The sequence below is a fragment of the Mandrillus leucophaeus genome, unplaced genomic scaffold (genome assembly GCF_000951045.1).
Source record: "Mandrillus leucophaeus isolate KB7577 unplaced genomic scaffold, Mleu.le_1.0 Scaffold1362, whole genome shotgun sequence".
Taxonomy (NCBI): domain Eukaryota; kingdom Metazoa; phylum Chordata; class Mammalia; order Primates; family Cercopithecidae; genus Mandrillus; species Mandrillus leucophaeus.
In genome coordinates this window covers 118092-140307 of record NW_012101324.1, presented here as the reverse complement: position 1 = coordinate 140307, position 22216 = coordinate 118092, and the positions used below count along the sequence as shown (strand labels likewise).

Below are 22216 nucleotides of genomic sequence, written 5' to 3'. Positions count from 1 at the left end.
TATTGGTCTGTTCAGGGATTCAACTTTTTCCTGGTTTAGTCTTGGAAGGGTATATGTGTCCAGGAATTTATCCATTTCTTCTAGATTTTCTATTTTATTTGTGTAGAGGTGTTTATAGTATTCTCTGATGGTAGTTTGTATTTCTGTGGGGTCAGTGCTGATATCCCCTTTATCATTTTTTATTGTGTCTATTTGATTCTTTTCTGTTTTCTTCTTTATTAGTCTTGCTAGCAGTCTATCTATTTTGTTAATCATTTCAAAAAAACAGCTTCTGGATTCATTGATTTTTTGAAGTATTCTTCATGTCTCTATCTCTTTCTGTTTTTCTCTGATCTTAGTTATTTCTTGTCTTCTGATAGCATTTGAATTTGCTTGCCCTTGCTTCTCTAGTTCTTTTAATTGTGATGTTAGGGTGTCGATGTTAGATCTTTCCTGCCTTCTCCTGTGGACATTTAGTGCTATGAATTTCCCTATAAACACTGCTTTAGCTGCGTCCCACAGATTCTGGTACATTGTGTCTTTGTTCTCATTTGTTTCAAGTAACTTATTTATTTCTGCTTTCATTTCGTTATTTACCCATTAGTCATTCAGGAGCAGGTTGTTCAGTTTCCATGTAGTTGTTTGGTTTTGAGTGAGTTTCTTAATCCTGAGTTCTAATTTGATTGCACTGTGGTCTGAGAGATTGTTATGATTTCCATTCTTTTACATTTGCTGAGGAGTATTTTACTTCCAATTATGTGGTTAATTTTAGAATAAGTGCGATGTAGTGCTGAGAAGAATGTATATTCTGTTGATTTGGGGTGGAGAGTTCTGTAGGTGTCTATTAGGTCTGCTTGATCTAGAGCTGAGTTCAAGTCCTGAATATCCTTATTAATTTTTTGTCTCCTTTAGCTGTCTAATATTGATAGTGGGGTGTTAAAGTCTGTCACTTTCACTGTGGGAGTCTAAGTATCTTTGTATGTCTCAAAGAACTTGTTTTATGAATCTGGGTGCTCCTGTATTGGGTGCATGTATGTTTAGGATAGTTAGCTCTTCTTGTTGCATTAATCCCTCCTTTGTCATTTTTGATCTTTGTTGGTTTAAAGGCTGTTTTATGACAGACTAGGATTGCAACCCCGGTTTTTTTTTTTTTTTTTGCTTTCCATTTGCATGGTAAATATTTCCCCATCCCTTTATTTTGTGCCTATGTGTGTCTTTGCATGTGAGATGGGTCTCCTGAATACAGTACACTGATGGTTCTTGACTCTTAATTTGCCAGTCTGTGTCTTTTAATTGAGGAATTTAGCCTGTTTACAGTTAAGGTTAATATTGTTATATGTGAATTTCATCCTGTCATTATGATGCTAGCTGGTCATTTCGGACATTAGTTGATGCAGTTTCTTCATAGTGTGATTGGTCTTTATATACGAGTGGTTTTTTTTTGCAGTGGCTGGTACCAGTTTTTGCTTTCTATATTTAGTGCTTCCTTCAGGAGCTCTTGCAAGGCAGGCCTGGTGTTGACAAAATCCCTCAACATTTGCTTATATGTAAGGATTTTATTTCTCCTTCACTTATAAAACTTAGTTTGGCCGGATATGAAATTCCGGTTAAAATATTCTTTTCTTTAAGAATGTTGAGTATTGGCTCCCACTGTCTGCTGGCTTGTAGGTGTTCTGCAGAGATATCCGCTGTTAGTCTGAAGGACTTCCCTTTGTAGGTAACCTGACCTTTCTCTCTGGCTGCCCTTAACTTTTATTTTATTTTATTTTTTTATTGAGACGGAGTCTCGCTCTGTCACCCAGGCTGGAGTGCAGTGGCACATCTCTACTCACTGCAAGCTCTGCCTCCTGGGTTCACACAATTCTCCTGCCTCAGCCTCCCACGTAGCTGGGACTACAGGTGCCTGCCACCACACCCCGCCAGTTTTTTGTATTTTTTTAGCATAGATGGGGTTTCACTGTGTTAGCCAGGATGGTCTCGATCTCCTGACCTCATGATCTGCCTGCCTCGGCCTCCCAGAGTGCTGGGATTACAGGCGTGAGACACTGTTCCCAGCCAACTTTTTTCCTTCATTTCAACCCTGGAGAATCTGACGATTTTGTGCCTTAGGGTTGCTCTTCTTGAGGAGTATCTTAGTGGTATTCTCTGTATTTCCTGAAGTTGAACATTGCCCTGTCTTGCCAGATCGGGGAAGTTCTCCCAGATAATATCCTGAAGTGTGTTTTCCAACTTGGTTCCATTCTCTCTGTCACTTTCAGGGTCCCTAATCAATTGTAGGTTTGGTCTTTTCACATGGTCCCATATTTTTTGGAGGCTTCATTCATTCCTTTTCAATCTTTTTTCTCTAATCTTGTCTTCACACCTTATTTCAGTAAGTTGATCTTCAATCTCTGATATCCGTTCTTCTGCTTGATTGATTCAGCTATTGATACTTGTGTATGCTTCATGAAGTTCTTGTGCTGTGTTTTTCAGCTCCATCAGGTCATTTATGTTCTTCTCTAAATTGGTTGTTCTATTAGCAGTTCCTGTAACCTTTTGTCAGGGCTCTTAGCTTCTTTGCATTGGGTTAGAACATGTTCCTTTAGCTCAGAGGAGTTTGTTGTTACCCACCTTCTGAAGACTACTTCTGTCAAATCGTCAAAATCATTCTCTGTCTAGTTTTGTGCCCTTGCTGGAGAGGAGTTGCAATCATTTGGAGGAGAAGAGGCATTCTGGTTTTTGGAATTTTCAGTGTTTTTGTGCTGGTTTTTCCTCATCTTTATGGATTTATCTACCTTTGATCTTTGGATGGAGTTTCTGTATGGCGGTTCCTTTTGTTGATGATGTTACTGCTTTCTGTTTGTTGCTTTTTCTTCTAACAGTCGTGCCCCTCTTCTGCAGGTCTGCTGCAGTTTGCTGGAGGTCCATTCCATACCGTATTTGCCTGGGTATTACCAGTGTAGGCTGCAGAACAGCAAAGATTGCTGCTGCTCCTTCTTCTGGAAGATTTGTCCCAGAGGGGCACTGGGCTGATGCCAGCCGGAGCTCTCCTGTATGTGGTGTCTGACAACCCCTGTTGGGAGGTCTCTCACTGTCAGGAGGTATGGGAGTCAGGGACCCAATTGAGGAGGCAGTCTGTCCCTTAGCAGAGCTCGAGTGCTGTGCTGGGAGAGCCCTCTTTGTTAGGATCCACTGCTGTCTTCAGAGCCAGCAGGCAGGAACGTTTAAGTCTGCTGAAGTTGTGCCCACAGCCGCCCCTTCCCCCAGGTGCTCTGTCTCAGTAAGATGGGAGTTTTATCTATAACCCCTTGACTGGGGCTGGTGCGTTTCTTTCAGAGATGCCCTTCCCAGTGAAGAGGAATCTAGAGAGGTAGTCTGGCTGCAGCCGCTTTGCCACACTGTGTTGAGTTCCACCCAGTCCGAACTTCCAGGCCTTTTTAGCACTGTCAGGGGAAAACCGAGGTACTCAAGCCTCAGTAACGGTGGACGCCCCTCCCCACACCAAGCTTGATCGTTCCAGTTGGACTTCAGACTGCTGTGCTGGCAGCGAGAATTTCAACCCAGCCTAGCTTGCTGGGCTCCATAGGAGTGGGTCCTGCTGAGCCAGACCACTTGGTTCCCTGGCTTCGGCCCCCTTTCCAGGGGACTAAATGGTTCTGTCTCGCTGGGATTCCAGGTGCCTCTGGGGTACAAAAATAAACTCCTGCAGCTAGCTTGGTGTCAGCCCAAACAGCTGCCCAGTTTTATGCTTGAAACCCAGGGCCCTGGTGGTGTAGGTACGTGAAGGAATCTCCTGGTCTGTGGATTGCAAAAACCATGGGGAAAGCATAGTATCTGGGCCAGATAGCAGTCTCTCAAGGCTTCCCTTGGCTGGAGGACGGAGCTCCCCCCACTATCCCCCGCCGCCGCCGCCGCCTGCTCCTTGCACTTCCTGAGTGAGGCGATGCTTCTGCTCACCCTCCATGGGCTGCACCCACTGCCTAACCAGTCTCAATGAGATGAGCAGGGTACCTCAGTTGGAAATGCAGGAATCACCCGCCTTCTGTGTTGGTCTTGCTGGGAGCTGCAGACTGGAGCTGTTCCATTCCACCATCTTGCCAGCAGTCTCAGTGTTTGCATAGTTCCTAAAATTCCTTAGTTATTGATTTTTAGTTTTATTATATTGGGATCAGAAAAATACTTCATATGATTTTGACTTTTAAAAATTTGTTGAGACCTTTTTTGTAGCCTGATATATGACCTATCCTGGAGAATGTTCGATGTGCTGATGAGAATAATGTGTATTTGCAGCAGTTGGATGAAATGTTCTGCAAATGTCAGGTTCATTTGGTCTAGAGTGTAGTTTAACTTTGATGTTTCTTCGTTGATTTTCTTTCTGGATCATCTGTCCGTTATTGCAAATGGTGTGTTGAAGTCCTCTAGTAGGATTGCATTGCAGTCTGTCTCTCCCTTTAGGTCTATTAATGTTTGCTTTATATATTTGGGTCCTCTGTTGTTGTGTACATATATATGTATAATTGTTATATCTTCTTACTGGATCAGCCCCTTTATTATTATATGGTGACCTCCTTTGTCTCTTTCTACAGTCTTTAATGAGATTTCCTTGAAACCACTATTTTGGATTCTTGATCTGAGAGCTCACATATTGCTGTCTTATTAAGGTCAGTCACTAGCTCTTTACTCTGTCCTTCTGAGGAGGTCATGGTTCCTAGTTTGCTGTTCTTCCTTGTGGATGTATGTCTATATCTTCACATTGAACCATTAGTTATTTATTCCAGTCTTTGCTGTCTAGCTTGTTTTGGTCTTCCCAGCCTGTATATGCTTAGAGGATTTTTGTACTTTGCCTGTTGAGTCCCGTTAACCCTAGATCACTGCATCTTTTTGGCACTAGATTGTATTTTGAACCCAGATTTGCCTTGGCTTCACAAATGGTCAGAGTCCTACATCTTTCAAATGGGATACTCTAGCTGTGTGGGAAGGCTGTCTATAGGTTCATGATGAGTGGAGCCATGGCATGTGCCTTCCTACAGTGTGGTACTGCTGAACAGCCACTCTGATTTGGTATCTCCTTTGGCTGAGATAAAGAGCAGAATTTTGTGGCCTGGGGTTGCTGGTCCCACCTCCCTTTTAGTTGCTAGCTGCCCTCAGGGGTTTTATTGCCTATAGGCACTCATAATACTTCCTTTGGGTTGATTCAGGAATGGTTTTCCTGTAAAGGAACCCAAGATGGTGGGGAAGCTGGCTGACTGCCATGGTCTCACTTTTTCCACTGTAGAAATGAAGATTTCAGGGGGACTTTCCCTCATGGTACCTGGCAGGTTGGTGGAGAGGTGTTGTGGATATAGAAGTCTTTTTCTCTTACCATCTGCTTGGAGATTTTCACTTCTCTATGCCTCCAGGAGTCATTTCAGCTTCAGATATGAGTTCTGGGATATTACTGGTGTTAATCTTGGCACTGGATATTTGTTTTTGGTTTTCAGTAGGGGAGAATGAAGCCAGATTGCTTCTGCTCTGCCATTTTGGTGACATCACACTTCTGGTTTCTAAGGTTAATTTATGTAGTATGTATCGGTAGTTCATCCTCTTTTATGGCTAAATAAATCTATATTATATTGTATGGATATTCTTTACTTTGTTGGTGGCCCATTGGCTCATGGACATTTGATTGTTTCCAATTTGGGGCTGTTACAAATAATACTGAAATTAACATTTGTATGCATGTTTCCCTCTGGACATACACTTTTATTTCTCTTGGGGAGATTCCTAAGAGAAGAATTGCTAGTCTATATGGTGAATTTATGTTTAACTCTTAAACTGTCAAAATTGTTTTCCAAAGTGTCTACAACATTTTCATTTTTCACCAGCAATGTATGAGGATTCTAGTTTCTTCACATCTTGTCAACACTTGATATTATTTTATTATTATAACTTTATAATAGGTGTGAAATGGTATTTCACTGTGGTTTTAGTTTTGCATTTCCTTAATGAGTAATTTTGTCAAGCATATTTTCACATGCTTACTAGCCATTCATAATCTTTTTTATGAGACTGGGTCTTGCTCTATCGCCCAGGCTGGAGTGCAGTGGCTCAATCACTGCACGCTGCAGCCTAGACCTCCTGGGCTCAAATAATCCTTCCACCTCAGCTTCCCAAGTAGCTGGGATCACAGGCACATGCCACTCAGCCTGGCTGATAAAAAAAAAATCTTTTGTAGAGATGTGGTCTCCCTGTGTTGAACTCCTGATATCAAGCAGTCCCCCGCATTGGCCTCTGAAAATGCTGAGATGACAGGTGTGAGCCACTGTGCCTGGCCACCATTCATATGTGTTTATTGAAATATTTATCCAAATATTTTGCCTATTTTTTGAATGTCATTTTGCTTTATCTATAGTGTTTTAGAGTGTATCTTTTTGTATAAGTTTCTTTAGTGGTTGCTTCAGGTATTACATTACATATTAATGACTTATTATACTATTGGTGTCATCATTTTACCAGTTCAAGTGAAGTATAGAAATTTTATCTTCTTTTATGCCCTTTACTCTCCCCCATTTATAATTGTCTTAAATATTTCCTTTATATACAATTAAAACTACATCAGAAAGTGTTAACATTTTGGCTGCAAGCATTAAATATAATTTATGAAACTAAACAGAGGGACTAGGTGCAGTGGCTCACATCTGTAATCCCAGCACTTTGGGAGGCCGGAGTGAATGAATTGCTCAAGTCCAAGAGTTCGAGACCAGTCTGGGCAACATGGTGAAACCCTGTCTCTACCAAAAGTACAAAAATTAGTTGGGCGTGGCGGCGCACTCCAGTAGTCCTAGTTACTCAAGAGACTGAGGTGGGAGGATCACCTGAGCCTGGGAAGTTAAGGCTGCAGTGAGCCATGACTTCACCACCGTACTGCAGCCTGGGTGATAGAGTGAGACCCTGTCTCAAAAAACAGACAAACAAACAAACAAGGAACAACTCAGTAAGAGAAAGAATGCCTATTATATTTCATATTTGGGCTTGCTATTTTCTTTGTTCCCTCTTGAGTTTCAAAGTTATTTTTTCCTTTTCTTTCTGAACTTCCTTTAGACATTAATAGGTTCACTGGCAACTAATTCTCTTAATTTTCTTTCACCTGAGAATATCTTTGTTTTACCTAGACTCCCAAAGAATACTTTTTCTGAGTATAAGATTTGGGGTTGACAGTCCTTTTACTTTCAGCATTTGGAAAATATTGTACCACTTCCTTCTGGCTTCCGTGATTTCTGATGAAAAACCCTATCATGCAGATTGGTTTATTCTTTCCCTTGTAGGCAATGTATTGTTTTCTTTGGCTATCAATATTTTTTTCTTTCTCTTTAGTTTTTACAACTTTAATTATGATGTGCCTTGACATGGATTTCTTTGGGTTTATCTTGTTTGAGGTTCAATAAGTTTCTTGAATTTGTAGGTTAATGTCTCTTGCTTAAATTTTGGGAAATGTTCACTCATTATTTATTTGAGTAATTCTTAGCTCTGTTTTTTTCTCTTCTCTTTCTAGAACTCTGATAATACAAATGTTAGATATTTGTGTATGTTTCTATACAATCCTGAAACTCTGTTAATTTTTTGCAGTCTATTTTCTCAGTGTTGTTCATTGGGTAATTTTTATTACTCTATATTTCAGTTTATTGATTCTCCCCTGTTTCATACATTAAGCTTTGGAGTCTATACTCTGAGATTTTGTTATTTATTGTTTATTTATTTATAATAAATTTCTTTTCTCCAATGCCAGATCTACTAAGCCTTTTATTTTCAGCTATTGTATTTTCTAGTTCTAAAATCTCCTTTTGGTTCTTTATGTCTTCTAATTCCTTGCTGAAACTTTGTATTAATATTTCTTTGCGGAGGTACTCCAATTTTTTTATTTGTTTCAAGTGTGTTTATAATTGCTTATTGAACCATTTTTATGGCTGCTTTAAAAAATCTTTGTCAGATAATTTGCCCATCTCTGTCATCTTGATGTTAGCATCTATCAGTTGTCTTTTTTTTTTTCATTTAGTTTGAGATCTCCTTGGTCCTTGATATGATAAGTGATTTTAATTATAGCCTGGATACTTTTGTATTATGTTATGAGACTCTTGTTCGAACCTTTTGTTTTAGCTGTCTTTCTGTGACTCTGCTCTAGCAGAAAAAGAACAGACCCAACCTCCTTACTTCCAGGTAGAGATAGAAATCCAGCTTTCCCACTCAGCTTTATCATTACTGCTGGGCAAGGATAAGAATTCTGGGTCACTACATGGTCTCTGCTTATACCACAGGGGTTAACCTTTTTATTCTTGGGTGGTATTGAAAGTTCTGTCTCTACTGGTCCTCCTCTGATACTGTCTTAGGGAGGAGGTGGAATAACACGTTGTTAATATTGAATGGGGGTAGAAATCTGGGTTCCTCACATGGTCTCCACTGATGCTGCTGGTTGGGAGGACTTTGTTATCAGGTCAGTGGGGATAAAAGTTCCCACCCTCTACTGGGTCTCCCGTCATCACCTGTCAGGGTGTTGGAGTGCCTTGTGAAGGTGAAAATCCAGGATTTACCCTTGGCCTTTGCTGGTGTAGATGGCAGTGAAACCACAGTTTTTCTTGTGGTGTTTGGTTGGAGTAGAAAGGTTATCTAAGTTTTCTGTCCTGTTGGGCTGCCCTTTTCCTCACCCTTTGGTTACAGACAGCAGGCTTCTGTTAGGGCATTTTTTTGTTGGTGCCAATTGGTGTTTCTGGGTTACTGGATTCTTTAGCTCTAAGTCTGTAATGTATGAGTTAAAAAAGAAAATACAGGAACCTCACCACCATGTCATGTCATTTCTTAGGTCCTGAGGTCTCTAGCTGGTCTGCCTTTTCTCCACGTTTCTGAGTCTTTAAAAAAATCTTATGTATTTTTATTGTGGTAAGAACACTTAACATGAGATCTCTTAACACATTTGAAATACACAATACAGTATGGTTAACTTTTGGCACAATATTGTACAGCAGAGCTCTAGTACTTACTCATCTTGCATAACTGAAACCCTCTGAAGAGAATATTATTTTTCCTCCCTGCTATCTCCTGACAACCACTATTCCACTTTTTCTAACATACTATTTTAGGTATCTCATATAATGGAATCATACAGTATTTGTCATTCTGTGACTGGCTTATTTTACTGAGCATAATATCATCCAGGCTCCTCCACTTGTTACATATAGCAGGATTTCGTTCTTTTCTAAGGCTGAACAAAATTTCATTGTATGTATATACCACATTTTCTTTATCCCTTTATCTGTTAATGGACATTTAGGTTGTTTCCATGTCTTGTTTATTGTGAATAATGCTGCAATGGATACCATGTTTCAGAGTCTTATGTTTTTTAAAAAATATAGTGCACAGGGTTTTAGTTACATTTAGTGGGAGGAGCAGGGAAGAGCGTGTTTATTTCATCTACCTGGAAGCAGTAGTGTATATTTGCCTTTAAAAATTTTGGTTGCTTGTTTTCTTATTATTGAATTGTAAGAGTTATTTATAATACTGTCAGTAGGGTGTTGAACACTCCCACTATTATTGTGTGGTTATCTAAGTCTCATTGTAGGTCTCTAAGAACTTGTTTTATGAACCTGGGTGCTCCAGTGTTGGGTCCATATATATTTAAGAGAGTTAAGTCTTCTTGTTGAATTGAACCCTTTATCATTGTGTAATGACCTTCTTTGTCCTTTTTGATCATTGTTGGTTTAAAGTCTGTTTTGTCTGAAATACGAATACCAACCCCTGCTCCTTTTTGTTTTCCATTTGCTTTATAGTTCTTTCTCCATCCCTTTACTTTGAGTCTATGGGTGTCACTGCATGCAAGGCGGGTCTCTTAAAGGCAGCATACAGCTGAGTCTTGCTTCTTTATCCAACTTGCCACTTTGTATCTTTTAAGTGGGGTGTTAATCTGATTACATTCAAAGGTAACCTTGATACGTGCGGTATTTGATGTGTCATGTTATTAGCTGGTTATTGTGTAGGCTTGATTGTATAGTTGCTTTGTATTGTCAGTGGGCTATGTACTTAAGTGTGTTTTTGTAGTAGCAGGTAATGGCCTTTTTTCCCCATGTTTAGCACCCCCTTAAGAACCTCTTGTGATGCAGGTCCAGTGATAATGAATTCCCTTTGCATTTGCTTATCTGAAAAGGATTTTATTTCTCCTTTGCTTATGAAACTTAGTTTGACTGGATATGAAATTCTTGGTTGGAATTTCTTAAGGATACTGAATATATGCCCCCAATCTCTCTGGCTTATAAGGTTTCTGCTGAAGTGTCCACTGTTAGCCTGTTGGGGTTCCCTTTGTATGTGACATGCTCTAGTTGCCTTTAAGATGTTTTCTTTCATATTCACTTTGGAGAATCTGATCACTATCTGTCTTGGGATAGTTGTCTTATATAGTATCTTGTAAGGATTCTCTGAATTTCTCAAATTTGCCTGTTGACCTCTCTTGGAAGATTGCGGGAAGTTTTCGTGGAAATTATCCTCAAATATATGATGATAAATGTAAGAGTTTAATTTCTGAAATTTCAATTCTATTCTGTTGATGTATATGCCTATTGCTGTGCTAATACCCCATAGCATTGATTGCTATAGTTTTATATTAAGTTTTGAAATTGAGTAATGTAAAGTCTAACTTTGTTTCAAAATTATTTTGGCTATTTTAGATCCTTAGCATTTCTGTATACATTTTAGGATTAACTTGCTAATTTCTAAAAAAAAAAATCTTGCTGGGATTTTGGTAGAAATTGAGCTTTCTCTTCCTGGTGATATTGAGTCTTCCAATACACAGACATGTGTTTTTTTTATTCTTTTAGATCTCTAATTTCTCTCAGCAATGTTTTTAGTTTTCAAAGTACAAGTCTTACATTTCTTTGGTTAAATTAATCTAAGTATTTATTCTTTTTGATGTAATTATGAATGAAATTGTTTCCTTAATTTCATTTTCAGTTTGTTTGTTGCTAGTATATAAAAATATATCTGATTTTTGAATATTCATCAATATCCTGAGACCTTGCTAAACTTGTTTATTTGTGCTATTAAATTTTTGTTTGATTCTTCAGCATTTTCTACGTATCAGATAATTTCATCTGAGAATAAAAATAGGCTCATTTCTTTCTCTTTGATCACGGTGTCTTTCCTTTTTTTTGTCTTACTGTACTGGCTAAACCTCCAGTACACTGTTGAAGTTGAATAGAAATGATGAGTGGACATTTTTTCCTTATTCCCAATACAGGGAAAGCAGTCAGACTTTCATTATTAAGTATAATGTTAGCTGTCAGTGTTTCATAGATGCGCTTCATCAGTTCAAGAAAGTTCTCTACTTTTCCTAGCTTATTGAGAGTTTTCATCATTAATTCCTGTTGGATTTTGTCAAATGCTGTTTCTGCATTTATTGAGATGATCATGTGGTTTTTGCTGGAACCTATTTTGGTGTTTAGTTGAAACCCAATAATCCTTTTGTTTTATTTTATGTTTTTAATTTTTGTGGATACATAGTATGTATATATATTTATGGGTTACATGAGATATTTTGATACAGGCGTGCAATGCATCATAATCACATTAGGGTAAATGGGATATCCATCACCTCAAGCATTTATCCTTTGTGTTACAAACAATCCAATTATACTTTTAGATATTTTTAAATGTACAATTTATTTTTAACTACAGTCACCCTATTGTGCTAGCAAATACTAGGTGTTATTCAGTCTTTTTTTTTTTTTGTACCCATTAAGCATCCCTACTTCCCCACCATGCCTCCACTACCCTTCCTGGCCTTTGGCAACCATCTTTCTACTCTATCTCCATGAGTTCAATTGTTTTAATTTTTAGCTCCCATAAAAAGTGAAAATATGTGAAGTTTGCCTTTCTGTGCCTAGCTTATTTCATTTAATGTAATGACATCCAGTTCCATCCATGTTGTTGCAAATGACAGGATTTCATTCTTTTGACACCCAGTCCCATCCATGTTGTTGCAAATGACAGGATATCATTTGTTTTTTATGGCTGAATAGTACTCCATTGTGTATATGTACCACATTTTCTTTATCCATTCATTTGTTGATGGACACAGGTTGCTTCCAAATCTTAGCTGTTGTGAATAGTGCTGCAATAAACATGGGAGTGCAGATACTTCTTTGATATACTGATTTCCCTTCTTTTGGAGATATAGCTACCAGTAGGAATACTGGTTTTTGTGGTAGTTTTATTTTTAGTTATTGAGGAACCTCCAAACTGCTTTCCATAGTGGCTGTACTCATTACATTTCCACCAAAAGTATATGAAGCTTCCCCTTTCTCCATATCCTCACCAGTATTCATTATTGACTGTCTTTTGCATAAAAACCATTTTAACTGAGGTGAGATTATATCTCATTGTACTTTGCACTTGCATTTCTGTGATGATTAATGATTTGAACATCTTTTTTTCATGTACCTGTTGGCCATTTATGTGTCTTCTTTTGAGAAATGTCTATTCAGATCTTTTGCCCATATTAAAATCAGATTATTAGATTTTTTTCCTGTTGAGTTGTTTGAGCTCCTTCTATATTCTGGTTATTAGTCTCTTGTCTGATGGGTAGTTTGCAAATACTTTCTGTTATCTCTTCACTTTGTTGACTGTTTCCTTTGCTGTTCAGAAGCTCTTTAACTTAATGTGATTCCATTTGTCCATTATTGTGTGTGTTGCCTGTGCTTTTGCATCATTACTCAAGAAATCTTTGCCCAAACCAATGTCTTGGCTAGTTTCCCCAATGTTTTATTTTAGTAATTTCATATTTTGAGGTTTTAGATTTAAGTCTTTCATCCATTTTGACTTGATTTTTATACGGTGAGAGATGGCACTTGGTTTCGGTCTTCTGCGTATGGATATCCAGTTTTTCCAGAACCATGTATTGAAGAGTCTGCCCTTTCCCCACTGTATGTTTGTGTTAGTCTGTTTTCACACTGCTGATAAAGACATACCCAAAACTGGGTAATTTATAAAGAAAAAGAGGTTTAACGGACTCACAGTTCCACTTCACAATCACAGTGGAAGGTGAAAGGGACTTCTTACATGGCAATGGCAAGAAAGAATGAGAGCCAAGTGAAAGGGGTTTCCCTTTATGAAGCCATGAGATCTTGTGAGACTTATTCACTACCATGAGAACAGTGTGGGGAAAACTGCTCCCATGATTCCATGGTTCAATTAACTCTGACTGGGTCCCTCCCACAACACGTGGGAATTATGGGAGCTACAATTCAAGATGATATTTGAGTGGGGACACAGCCAAATCATATAATTCCACCCCCAGCCACTCCCAAATCTCATGTCCTCACATTTCAAAACCAATCATGCCTTCCCAACAGTTCCCCAAAGTCTTAACTCATTTCAGCATTAACTCAAAAGTCTATGGTCCAAAGTCTTGTTTGAGACAAGGAAAGTCCCTTCCACCTATAAGCCTGTAAAATTAAAAGCAAGTTAGTTACTTCCTAGATGCAATGAGGGTATAGGCATTGGGAAAATATAGCCATTCCAAATCGGAGAAATTGGCCAAAACAAAGGGGCTACAGAGCCCATGCAAGTCTGAAATCCAGCAGGACAGACAGATCTTAAAGCTCCAAAATGATCTCCTTTGACTCCGTGTCTCACATGTAGATCACATTGATGTAAGAAGTGGGTTCCCATGGTCTTGGGCACATCTGCCCCTGTGGCTTTGCAGGGTACAGCCTTCCTCCTGGCTGCTTTCATGGGGTGGCATTCAGTGTCTACAGCTTATCCAGGCACGTGGTGCAAGCTGTCAGGAGATCTACCATTCTGGGGTCTGGAGGATGGTGGCCCTCTTCTCACAGCTCCACTAGGCAGTGCCCCAGTGGGGACTGTGTGGGGGCTTCAATCCCACATTTCCCTTTTGTACTGTCCTAGCAGAGGTCCTCCATGAGGGCCCCACCCCTGCAGCAAACCTCTGCCTGGACATTCAGGCATTTCCATACATCCTTTGAAATCTAGGCAGAAGTTCCCAAACCTCAATTCTCAATTTCTGTGCACCTGCAGGCTCAACACCATATGGAAACTGCCAAGGCCTGGGGCTTGCACCCTCTGAAATCATGGCTCGAGTTGTACCTTGGCCCCTTTTAGCCATAGCTACAGTGGCTGGGATGCAGGGCACAAAGTACCTAGGCTGCACATAGCAGGGGGGCCTGGCCCTGGCCCAGGAAACCATATTTTCCTCCTAGGCCTCCAGGCCTGTGATGGGAGGGCCTGCCACAAAGGTCTCTGACATGCCCTGGAGATATTTTCCCTATTGTCTTGGTGATTAACATTTGTCTCCTCATTACTTATGCAAATTTCTGCAGCTGGCTTGAATTTCTTCTCAGAAAATGGGTTTTTCTTTTCTATTGCATTGTCAGGCTGCAAATTTTCTGAACTTTTATGCTCTGTTTCCCTTTTAAAACTGATGCTTTTAACAGTACCCAGGTAACCTCTGGAATGCTTTGCTGCTTCGAAATTTCTTTCACCAGATATCCTAAATCATCTCCCTCAAGTTCAAAGTTCCACAAATCTCTAGGGCAGAGGCAAAATGCTACCAGTCTCTTTGCTAAAATGTACCAAAGTCACCTTTACTGCAATTCCCAACAAGTTCCTCATCTCTGTCTGTAGGTGGGCATCAGCTGAGTTCAGCCTGGTTTTGCTTTCTGCTGTGACAGGGCAGCAGATACAATGGAAAGTTTCACAATCACTGCTCTCTCTCTCCCAAACACACGGATTCTCTCTCTGTACCACGTGGCTGCTGCTGGGGGATGAGGGAGGGATGGCATTGATGATTCAAGATAGTTTTTCCTACCCTCTTCAGTGCCTCTTTCAGTGATATGAAGTTAAAACCAGATACTTTGAGTGCTCACCACATTGTTAGTTATGAATGTGCTGTTTTTGTGTAGATAATTGTTAAATTTGGTGCTCCTGCTGGGGGACAATTAGTGGAAACTTCTATTTGGCCATGTTGTTCCACCCCTTTCTCAATAATTTTTTTTAAAGTTTCTAGATTAGATTCCTTTTTTATATGATTTACTAAAAAGTTCATAAAAATATTTGCATTAATTCACTTAAAGTTGAGATTTGGATCTGATAATAGCAAACTGATAGCTTTCTTCCAGGTTTTGCTTTTATAGTTCCATTCTGTTGAAATTTATCATCTTTCTTAATGTGTTTTCTACCACCCCAGTTTATTAGTGTTGGTTGTATTACTTCAGTGTAATGCTCCTTTGCTTTTTCTAGCCTGTTAATGGTGATTCTTATTGGACATTCTTTTTTCTGTCCCTTTGTTGTCAATATATTGCTTTAGCCTTAAGTCACAGTGAACCTTGCTGTACCTGACCAAATAGACTAGCTGCGTTTGTTTCTTCTATACTTCTAATCAATTTAGTGTTACTGGAGTATCATAATTCACACTTTGGATGGAAATAATCCGTTGTGTCTCCTCTCATGCTAGGAATATTCTAAAATGCAATGTTTGCATCCCTGTATGGGCAGAATAGTAGGAAGCTCAATATGCTTCTCAACCCCTTCCTACCATGGTCTATACATTTCCTGTTGTTTTCTATATCTAATTAACCAGTCTTTCTTGTACTTATGTCTGTCTCTCTGTGTATCTGAAGCCTGAATTCAGTTACTTACATCTTGAAAGTGGGGACTGCTACAACCAATAGAGATTGGTTGCTTTGAAATGACAGACGCTTAGGCTGTTATTTGCCTAGACTAGGAAGTTGTTGTTGCAACTTTCATGAGGAAAGTCTGGAACTAGCTACTAGCTGAAACTGCTGATGCTGAGAGAATACATTAGATGTATGACTGGAGTTAAAACGTCCTCTTCTTCTGCTAATAATACTGGTGGTAGGGGAGATTCTTCTTCAGGCTGTATGCTAAGTGTTAATGCTTAGCCAGGAGAGCTTTGTAGTGAAACTGGCCTGTACTCCCAAGTGTATAGCTCTTTATATGGACCTGCATCAAGGAAACATTGTCTGAGTTCAAGCAAGAAAGCCCCATGACAAGCTAAACAAGATTCTCAAAGGTATGACTCTTTATGTTCACTCAGCAGCCACTTTATAGGAAACAATCCCAAGTCTTAGAGGGTTAGGTGAGAATAGAGTTCTTATCAGCCACCTTATGAATTTAGAACCATATTTTCCCCTTGCTGACTCAGTACAGTGACTAGGCCTCTCATTTCATCTTTTTTTTTTTTTTTAACCCTATCCCTCTCTGATAGATTATGCTAACTTTGAATCTCAAGAATAATAGTTGGAAACTCGTTCTCTTCTTTTTCCTGGGCTTTTTGTATAAATGGTCCACCCTTTCCCCAGATTTCTGCATTCCATGTGGTATTGGATGTATAGAAGCTGATGAAAGAAAAATGTTTCTGTTATTCAATCCCTATGGTGACTGCAAATGATTTTCCATTGTATCTCACATTTGCTTAAGGTGGCTTGCTGTTTCTACCTGTAAAATTAAAAAAGAGCTTTTAACTTTTAAATGGGAATTTTGTTCACTTAAAAATTTCTTTCACAAGATAGGGACACGTATCTTGCTGTACTATTTACACATCTTCTTTAAAAGAATCATCTTTTAAATAATCACTTTAAGAATCATCAAGTTCAGACATCAGTTTGACCATCACTTGTTTGTTTAGAAAGCCATAATGATTTCCAGTGACTACTTGAAGTTTATATCTGGTAATGGCTTTAATGCCCTCTACTGCCCAGTTTCCTACTTTACCTATCCTAATGAATTAGAGAAAACCTATTTGAGTTTAATTTGTTCTAGAGTTTTTGTGTGTATATGTGTGTATGTGTATATATTGTGTATGTTTGTATATTATAAAACTTACTGAGAGAGGGATGGAATATACAAACATGATATACACAAACAATATTCTCACACAATATACACACATACACACACAACATCTGTTTTTTTATACACTCTCTCTATCTCTCTCTGTTTTTTCATCATTTCCTTCAAGTGATTTAAGGTGCCACCTCTACTTTGAAATTTTCTGATTAAACCAGATGAATTCCAGTTAGCTAGCCTTCTTAAGAGTTCAGTATATTTGTAAGTAATTTCCTTTAAGAATGCTTTAATTGCAGTAAAAATTTATCAGTTTAAATTTTATGGAGAAAATACTGACCAAATTTATGACATGTAAATTCCAAGTTATTATAAGAAGAGATGTAGAATAGTTATTCCTAAGTAATAATATGTATATTTAGAAAGATTAACTAAGGTGAATTTACCAAAGACTGAGCCATGTATTGCCACAAAATTATCCAAGTTTATCATTTTGGATTGAAAATTTTCTGCTTCTATTTCTGCTACTGAGAAGCAGAGTACAAAGAATTTTAAATTGTTGAATTAAATGGAGAAATTAGGTAATATTTTGTTCCTATGTATTTTAGTTGTACTATCAGTGCAATTAAATTGGTGCTTCCTTAGGTTCAGAGACTATAGTAGAATAATATATATGTGTATGTGTATCTATCTATCTATCATATTTTTTGAGATGGTCTTGCTCTGTTGCCCAAGTTGGAGCACAGTGGTACTATCATAGCTCACCTCACCCTCCGTCTTCTGGGCTCAAGCAATTCTCCCACCTCAGCCTCCCCAGTAGCTAGGAATAGAGGCTCACACCACTATGCCCAGCTAATTTTTTAGTTTTTTGTGGAGACAGGGGTCTTGCTTTGTTGCCCAAGCTGTTTTCAAATCCCTGGCCTCAAGTGATTCTCCCGCCTTGGTCTCTCAAAGTGTTTGAATTACAGGTGTGAGCTACTGTGTGTGGCCTAGAAAAATATATTTTTGACTTTGATTTTGATACTTACTGGTTTTTTTATTAAAGATTCTAGATATGCTTTTAGTATGTAACATTGCAGAAGTGATTTATATTTTTGTTAATTTAGTGTTAGAACTAAAATTCATCTTATTAGTGGTGTTTTATTTTTGACTTACTTTTAATACTTATTAGCATACTCCTTTATTTTTAGCATTGCCTGGTGTCATTAAAGCCATTGATAAAATTAAAGATAAAAATGTGGATTATGAGGATCTAAATACTTGTCTTCAAAATTTTGGTATTTACCTTTCTAAGCCAGAATTTAAGAAGATCACAGAATTGACTGAAGCTGGTGGTGAGTGATATATTTTCGGGCAAACTGCATTGACACATCTGGAAGGAGGGTCAATTTGTTATTTTTTGCCTTAGAAAAATGACTAATATTTTTATTATAAAAAGTTAAATTTAAACTGATCCAGAAAGTATGGAAATACTCAAAAGTACAACAGAACACTCAAAAGCCCATTATTTAGAATTAACCAGTATTAATAGTCTTTTTAATTAAAAAAATTTCTATTTATTTTTTAAATAGTCTTTTTTAGATTTTTTCCTAGGCAAAAATGTAAACAAAAAGAAAGCAGAATTTGTAGTATTGCTGTCTGACAAGGTAGAAGTCAGGACGAAAGGCATTAAATGGGGGCAAATAAGGATTCATTATTATGTCAAAGCCTACAATTCATAATAAAGGTATACCAGTTTTGAGTATCTGTGCCCATATAACCTAGCAGCAGCTCTTCTAAAGGGAATGGCTGAGAGTGACTTGACAGGAAACTGGGGTGATAGGTGAAATAATATTGTCTATGAGTTGATCATTGTTGATGCTAGAGATCGTATATGAACATATTACACTATTATTTCTATTTTGTATATATTTAACATTTTCCATAATAAAAAGTAAAAAATGGAATATGTCTAAGTTGTATGACACCTATATAGAGTAAATAAGACTTTGTGAAGACATTAAAATCTAGATAAATAAGAATGTATCCCATGTCTGTAGATTCAGAGACCCAAAACTGTCAATTCTCTAATTAACCTATTTGTTCAAAGCAATTCTAATAAAACCCTGACTTTTTTGTAAGCTAATTCTAATATTTATATGAATGATTAAAGGCTAAGAATAGCTAAAGCACTCTTGAAGAAGAACATTTGTGGAGATGTGTGTGTGTTGGGGAGTGGGGGTTGGGAGGAACTTGCTCTCCTGGATATCAACACTCCTTGTAAAGCCATAGTCACTAAAAGAGTGTAAGAATGGCACAGGGATAGAGAAATTTACCAATAGGACAAGATAAGGAACTTCCAAACATATCCACAAACATACATGGCAACACATATGATAAAGTGGTGGATAACTGGGGAAAGAGGGACTATTTAATAAATGGTACTGAAATAATTACTTATTCAAATGGAAAGAATAGAGTTATATCCCTGTCTCACACCATATTCAATAATATCCAGGTGTGAAAACTAAGTTTTGGAAAACAAATAGAAGAAAAATTTTCTGACATAGGATTTTTTAAGATGCGAAATAAGAAACTAGAAAAGATTGATAAATTTGAATACATTAAGAACTTCTCTTTGTTAAAGGATACAACAAAGAGAGTGAAATACAAGGCACAAGCTGGTTATTTGCAACACTCACAACAGTGATGATTATCATAGAGAATATATAGGCAACTTTTACAAACTAACAACTCAATAGAAATTATAAAAATTTTCCACATGAAGGCACAAGTTGCTAATAATCACATGAAAAGGTTCTCAACATCCTTAGTAATTAGGGAAGTGCAAAGTTTAGGTCATAATGAGGTACTTAAAAAAAAAGAGAGATCTTTTGGCCTCAAACTCCTGGGCTCAAACTCCTACCTCATCTTCCTGAGTAGCTGGGACTATAGGCACAAGCCACCATGCCTGGCTCATGAGATACATTTTTATATCCACTAAAATTGGGAAAAATTAAGAAATATGTTATTCTAAGTACCGGTAAATATGGTGAAAGTGGTAAAACCACTTTGGAAAACAATATGCAGTATCTTGTAAAGTTTGCATACCCCATAGTTTAGAAATACTATTCTTAGCTATAAATCCTGGAACATCTCTTGGACTTAAGTACCAGGAAGCATGTTCAAGAATGTACATGGCAGCACTGATCTTAATGGCAAAAAAAGAGAAAGAAAGCAACATGATATTCATCCACAGAATGTATAAATAAATTGCAGTATACACCATTGTGTATTCATATAGTGGAAACCCCGTCTCTACTAAAAATACAAAAATTAACCGGGCATGGTGACGTGCCTGTAATCCCAGCCGCTTGGGAGGCTGAGGTGGGAGAATTGCTTGAACCTGGGAGGCAGAGGTTGCAGTGAGCTGAGATTGCATGGGCAACAGAGCGAGACTCTGTCTCAAAAATAAATAAATACATAAATAAAAGTTAAAAATATTATGTATGCTTGAGAAGGACTGGAAAAATTTTCACCAGTTTTCTTGGTGTTTTTCAGTGTTTACTTCTCTACTGTAAATTGATTTGCTTTTCCCCTTTATACCATGTATTTTTATTGGTTAGTATTACCTGATGGATATAATTATATATTTCTGAATATATAGCTTATTTTACATAATATTTTTCATAATAATTTAATACTTAAAAGATACTGAAGAAAATGTGTTTCTTTTTCCTGTAGAAACAAAAAAAGTGAATTTTAAAGAATTCATTGATACTATGATGAGCAACACGGAATGCTTCTCTGAAAAATTATGTATGTAAGAATATCACGTCTTCTGCTTTTTGTGGACCAAATGGTTTGACAGATTTTAGAAGAGCGTAAACACTCTATTTTAGTCTCTTATAGAGCTGGTTATCCTGCAGATCATCTGACAAATAAATGCCTGGCTTCCTGCTGCTATATTTGGCTTTAATCTCCTGTAATGACCCCTAATTCTAGAACGTCTTCTACATGCAAGTGAATTAAGAGCTATCATAATTTTATTTTTCATTAGCACACTTATAGAGGGCTAGAACCATGTATAGCATTCCTTTTGGGGATTTAAAATGTCTTTCAACTTAGGAAAAATGATGCCATCTAGTGGCTGAGTACTAATATGAGAATTTCTGGTTACATCTGTTGCCATTTCTGTCTTCCAATTTATTCAGTAACATTTATGAACCTTTAATATGTACTAGGCTTTATGTTAAGCTGTAAGTGTGGTAATATGGAAAAGATAGTTTTGCTGCTCAGAAGCTCACCATAAAGAAATGTAAGGTCACATATGTATATTTTTAATGGAGTGAAATTAGTATGCATTCTAAAAATTGGGACTGAAAGTAACATTGTGTTATTTTGTTCTTACATGTTAGGTAACAGTAGATTTTAAGTAGCAACTCTTTTTACCTTACAATATAAGATTTAATTTGTCTCCTATACAGGGGTACATCATACAGAGGAAGAGATAGTTTGTCAGTTACTTCATTTTTCCTAGGAATTTCAGTTTTATGGAGATTAAAATTTTATTAGCACAGAGTTATATAGTATATTACCTAATCTATCTCTGTCATTGTATTTTACATCTCATCGTTAATATTGCATGTTTGTGTTTACTTCTTTTTCTTTTTTCTTCATTAGACTGCTCAGAGCATGTCTTCTTTATTGGTTCCATATACCTCATTGGGACCTTACATCCCTTTACCCCTCCGCTTTCTCCTAATCTATCAGTCTCCTCCTGTTTTCACTTTTCCTCCTTACTTGGTTTAAATTATCTTGTCTATACATACCTAATACCCTAGACTATCTTGCCTCCGTGTACTTTTGTTGCACCTATCTGGCAAAACTCTCAACCCCGAATGAACCCAATTACCTTCCTTCTTGTGTCTGACAGCATTTCTGGAGAAAATCACACAGCTGAGAAGATCGTACAGGTTATAAATAAAATCTTGGTCACTAATGTCTGCTGGCTCTTCCTAACTGTCTAATCTTCCTGAGAATCAGTTCTCTATATAGCAACACAGTGACTTTTTACAAATTTGTAGTAAGATAATTTCACTCCTTTGTTTAAGATGCTTCAATGATTTTGCATTGAAATAGTCTTTCTTTTTATTGTCTACAGTAATAGATTGAAGAGGAAGTAGGAGCCAGAGGAGAATTTTAGGGAGAGATATAGAACAAAAGCTACTTAATTGTATTATCAACTGAAAATGTTTCTGAATTCACACTTTTAAAAATCTAAATTCAATAAAAATTATTATTTATAATGTTTATTCAGGGTTGGGACACTAAGTTCTTAAAATATTTCAAGATCCTCAAAAATACATTATATTTGAGGCTAAATATTTTATTATGTTTTCATATTTGAAAGTTGGCAGTTCATTTATGCTGTATT

The 22216-nt window shown here is 37.6% G+C and overlaps 1 protein-coding gene across 2 annotated transcripts in view; it reads left to right on the top strand.

Annotated features, from left to right (window-relative positions):
* Window positions 1–22216, top strand: part of EFCAB13 (EF-hand calcium binding domain 13) — a 126800-nt gene that overhangs the window by 63109 nt on the left and 41475 nt on the right. For both annotated transcript variants that reach the window (XM_011973264.1, XM_011973266.1), the window contains exons 13-14: window positions 17991–18134; window positions 20524–20598. In XM_011973264.1, the coding sequence (XP_011828654.1) occupies window positions 17991–18134; window positions 20524–20598 (219 nt within the window). The remainder of the gene's footprint in view (window positions 1–17990; window positions 18135–20523; window positions 20599–22216) is intronic.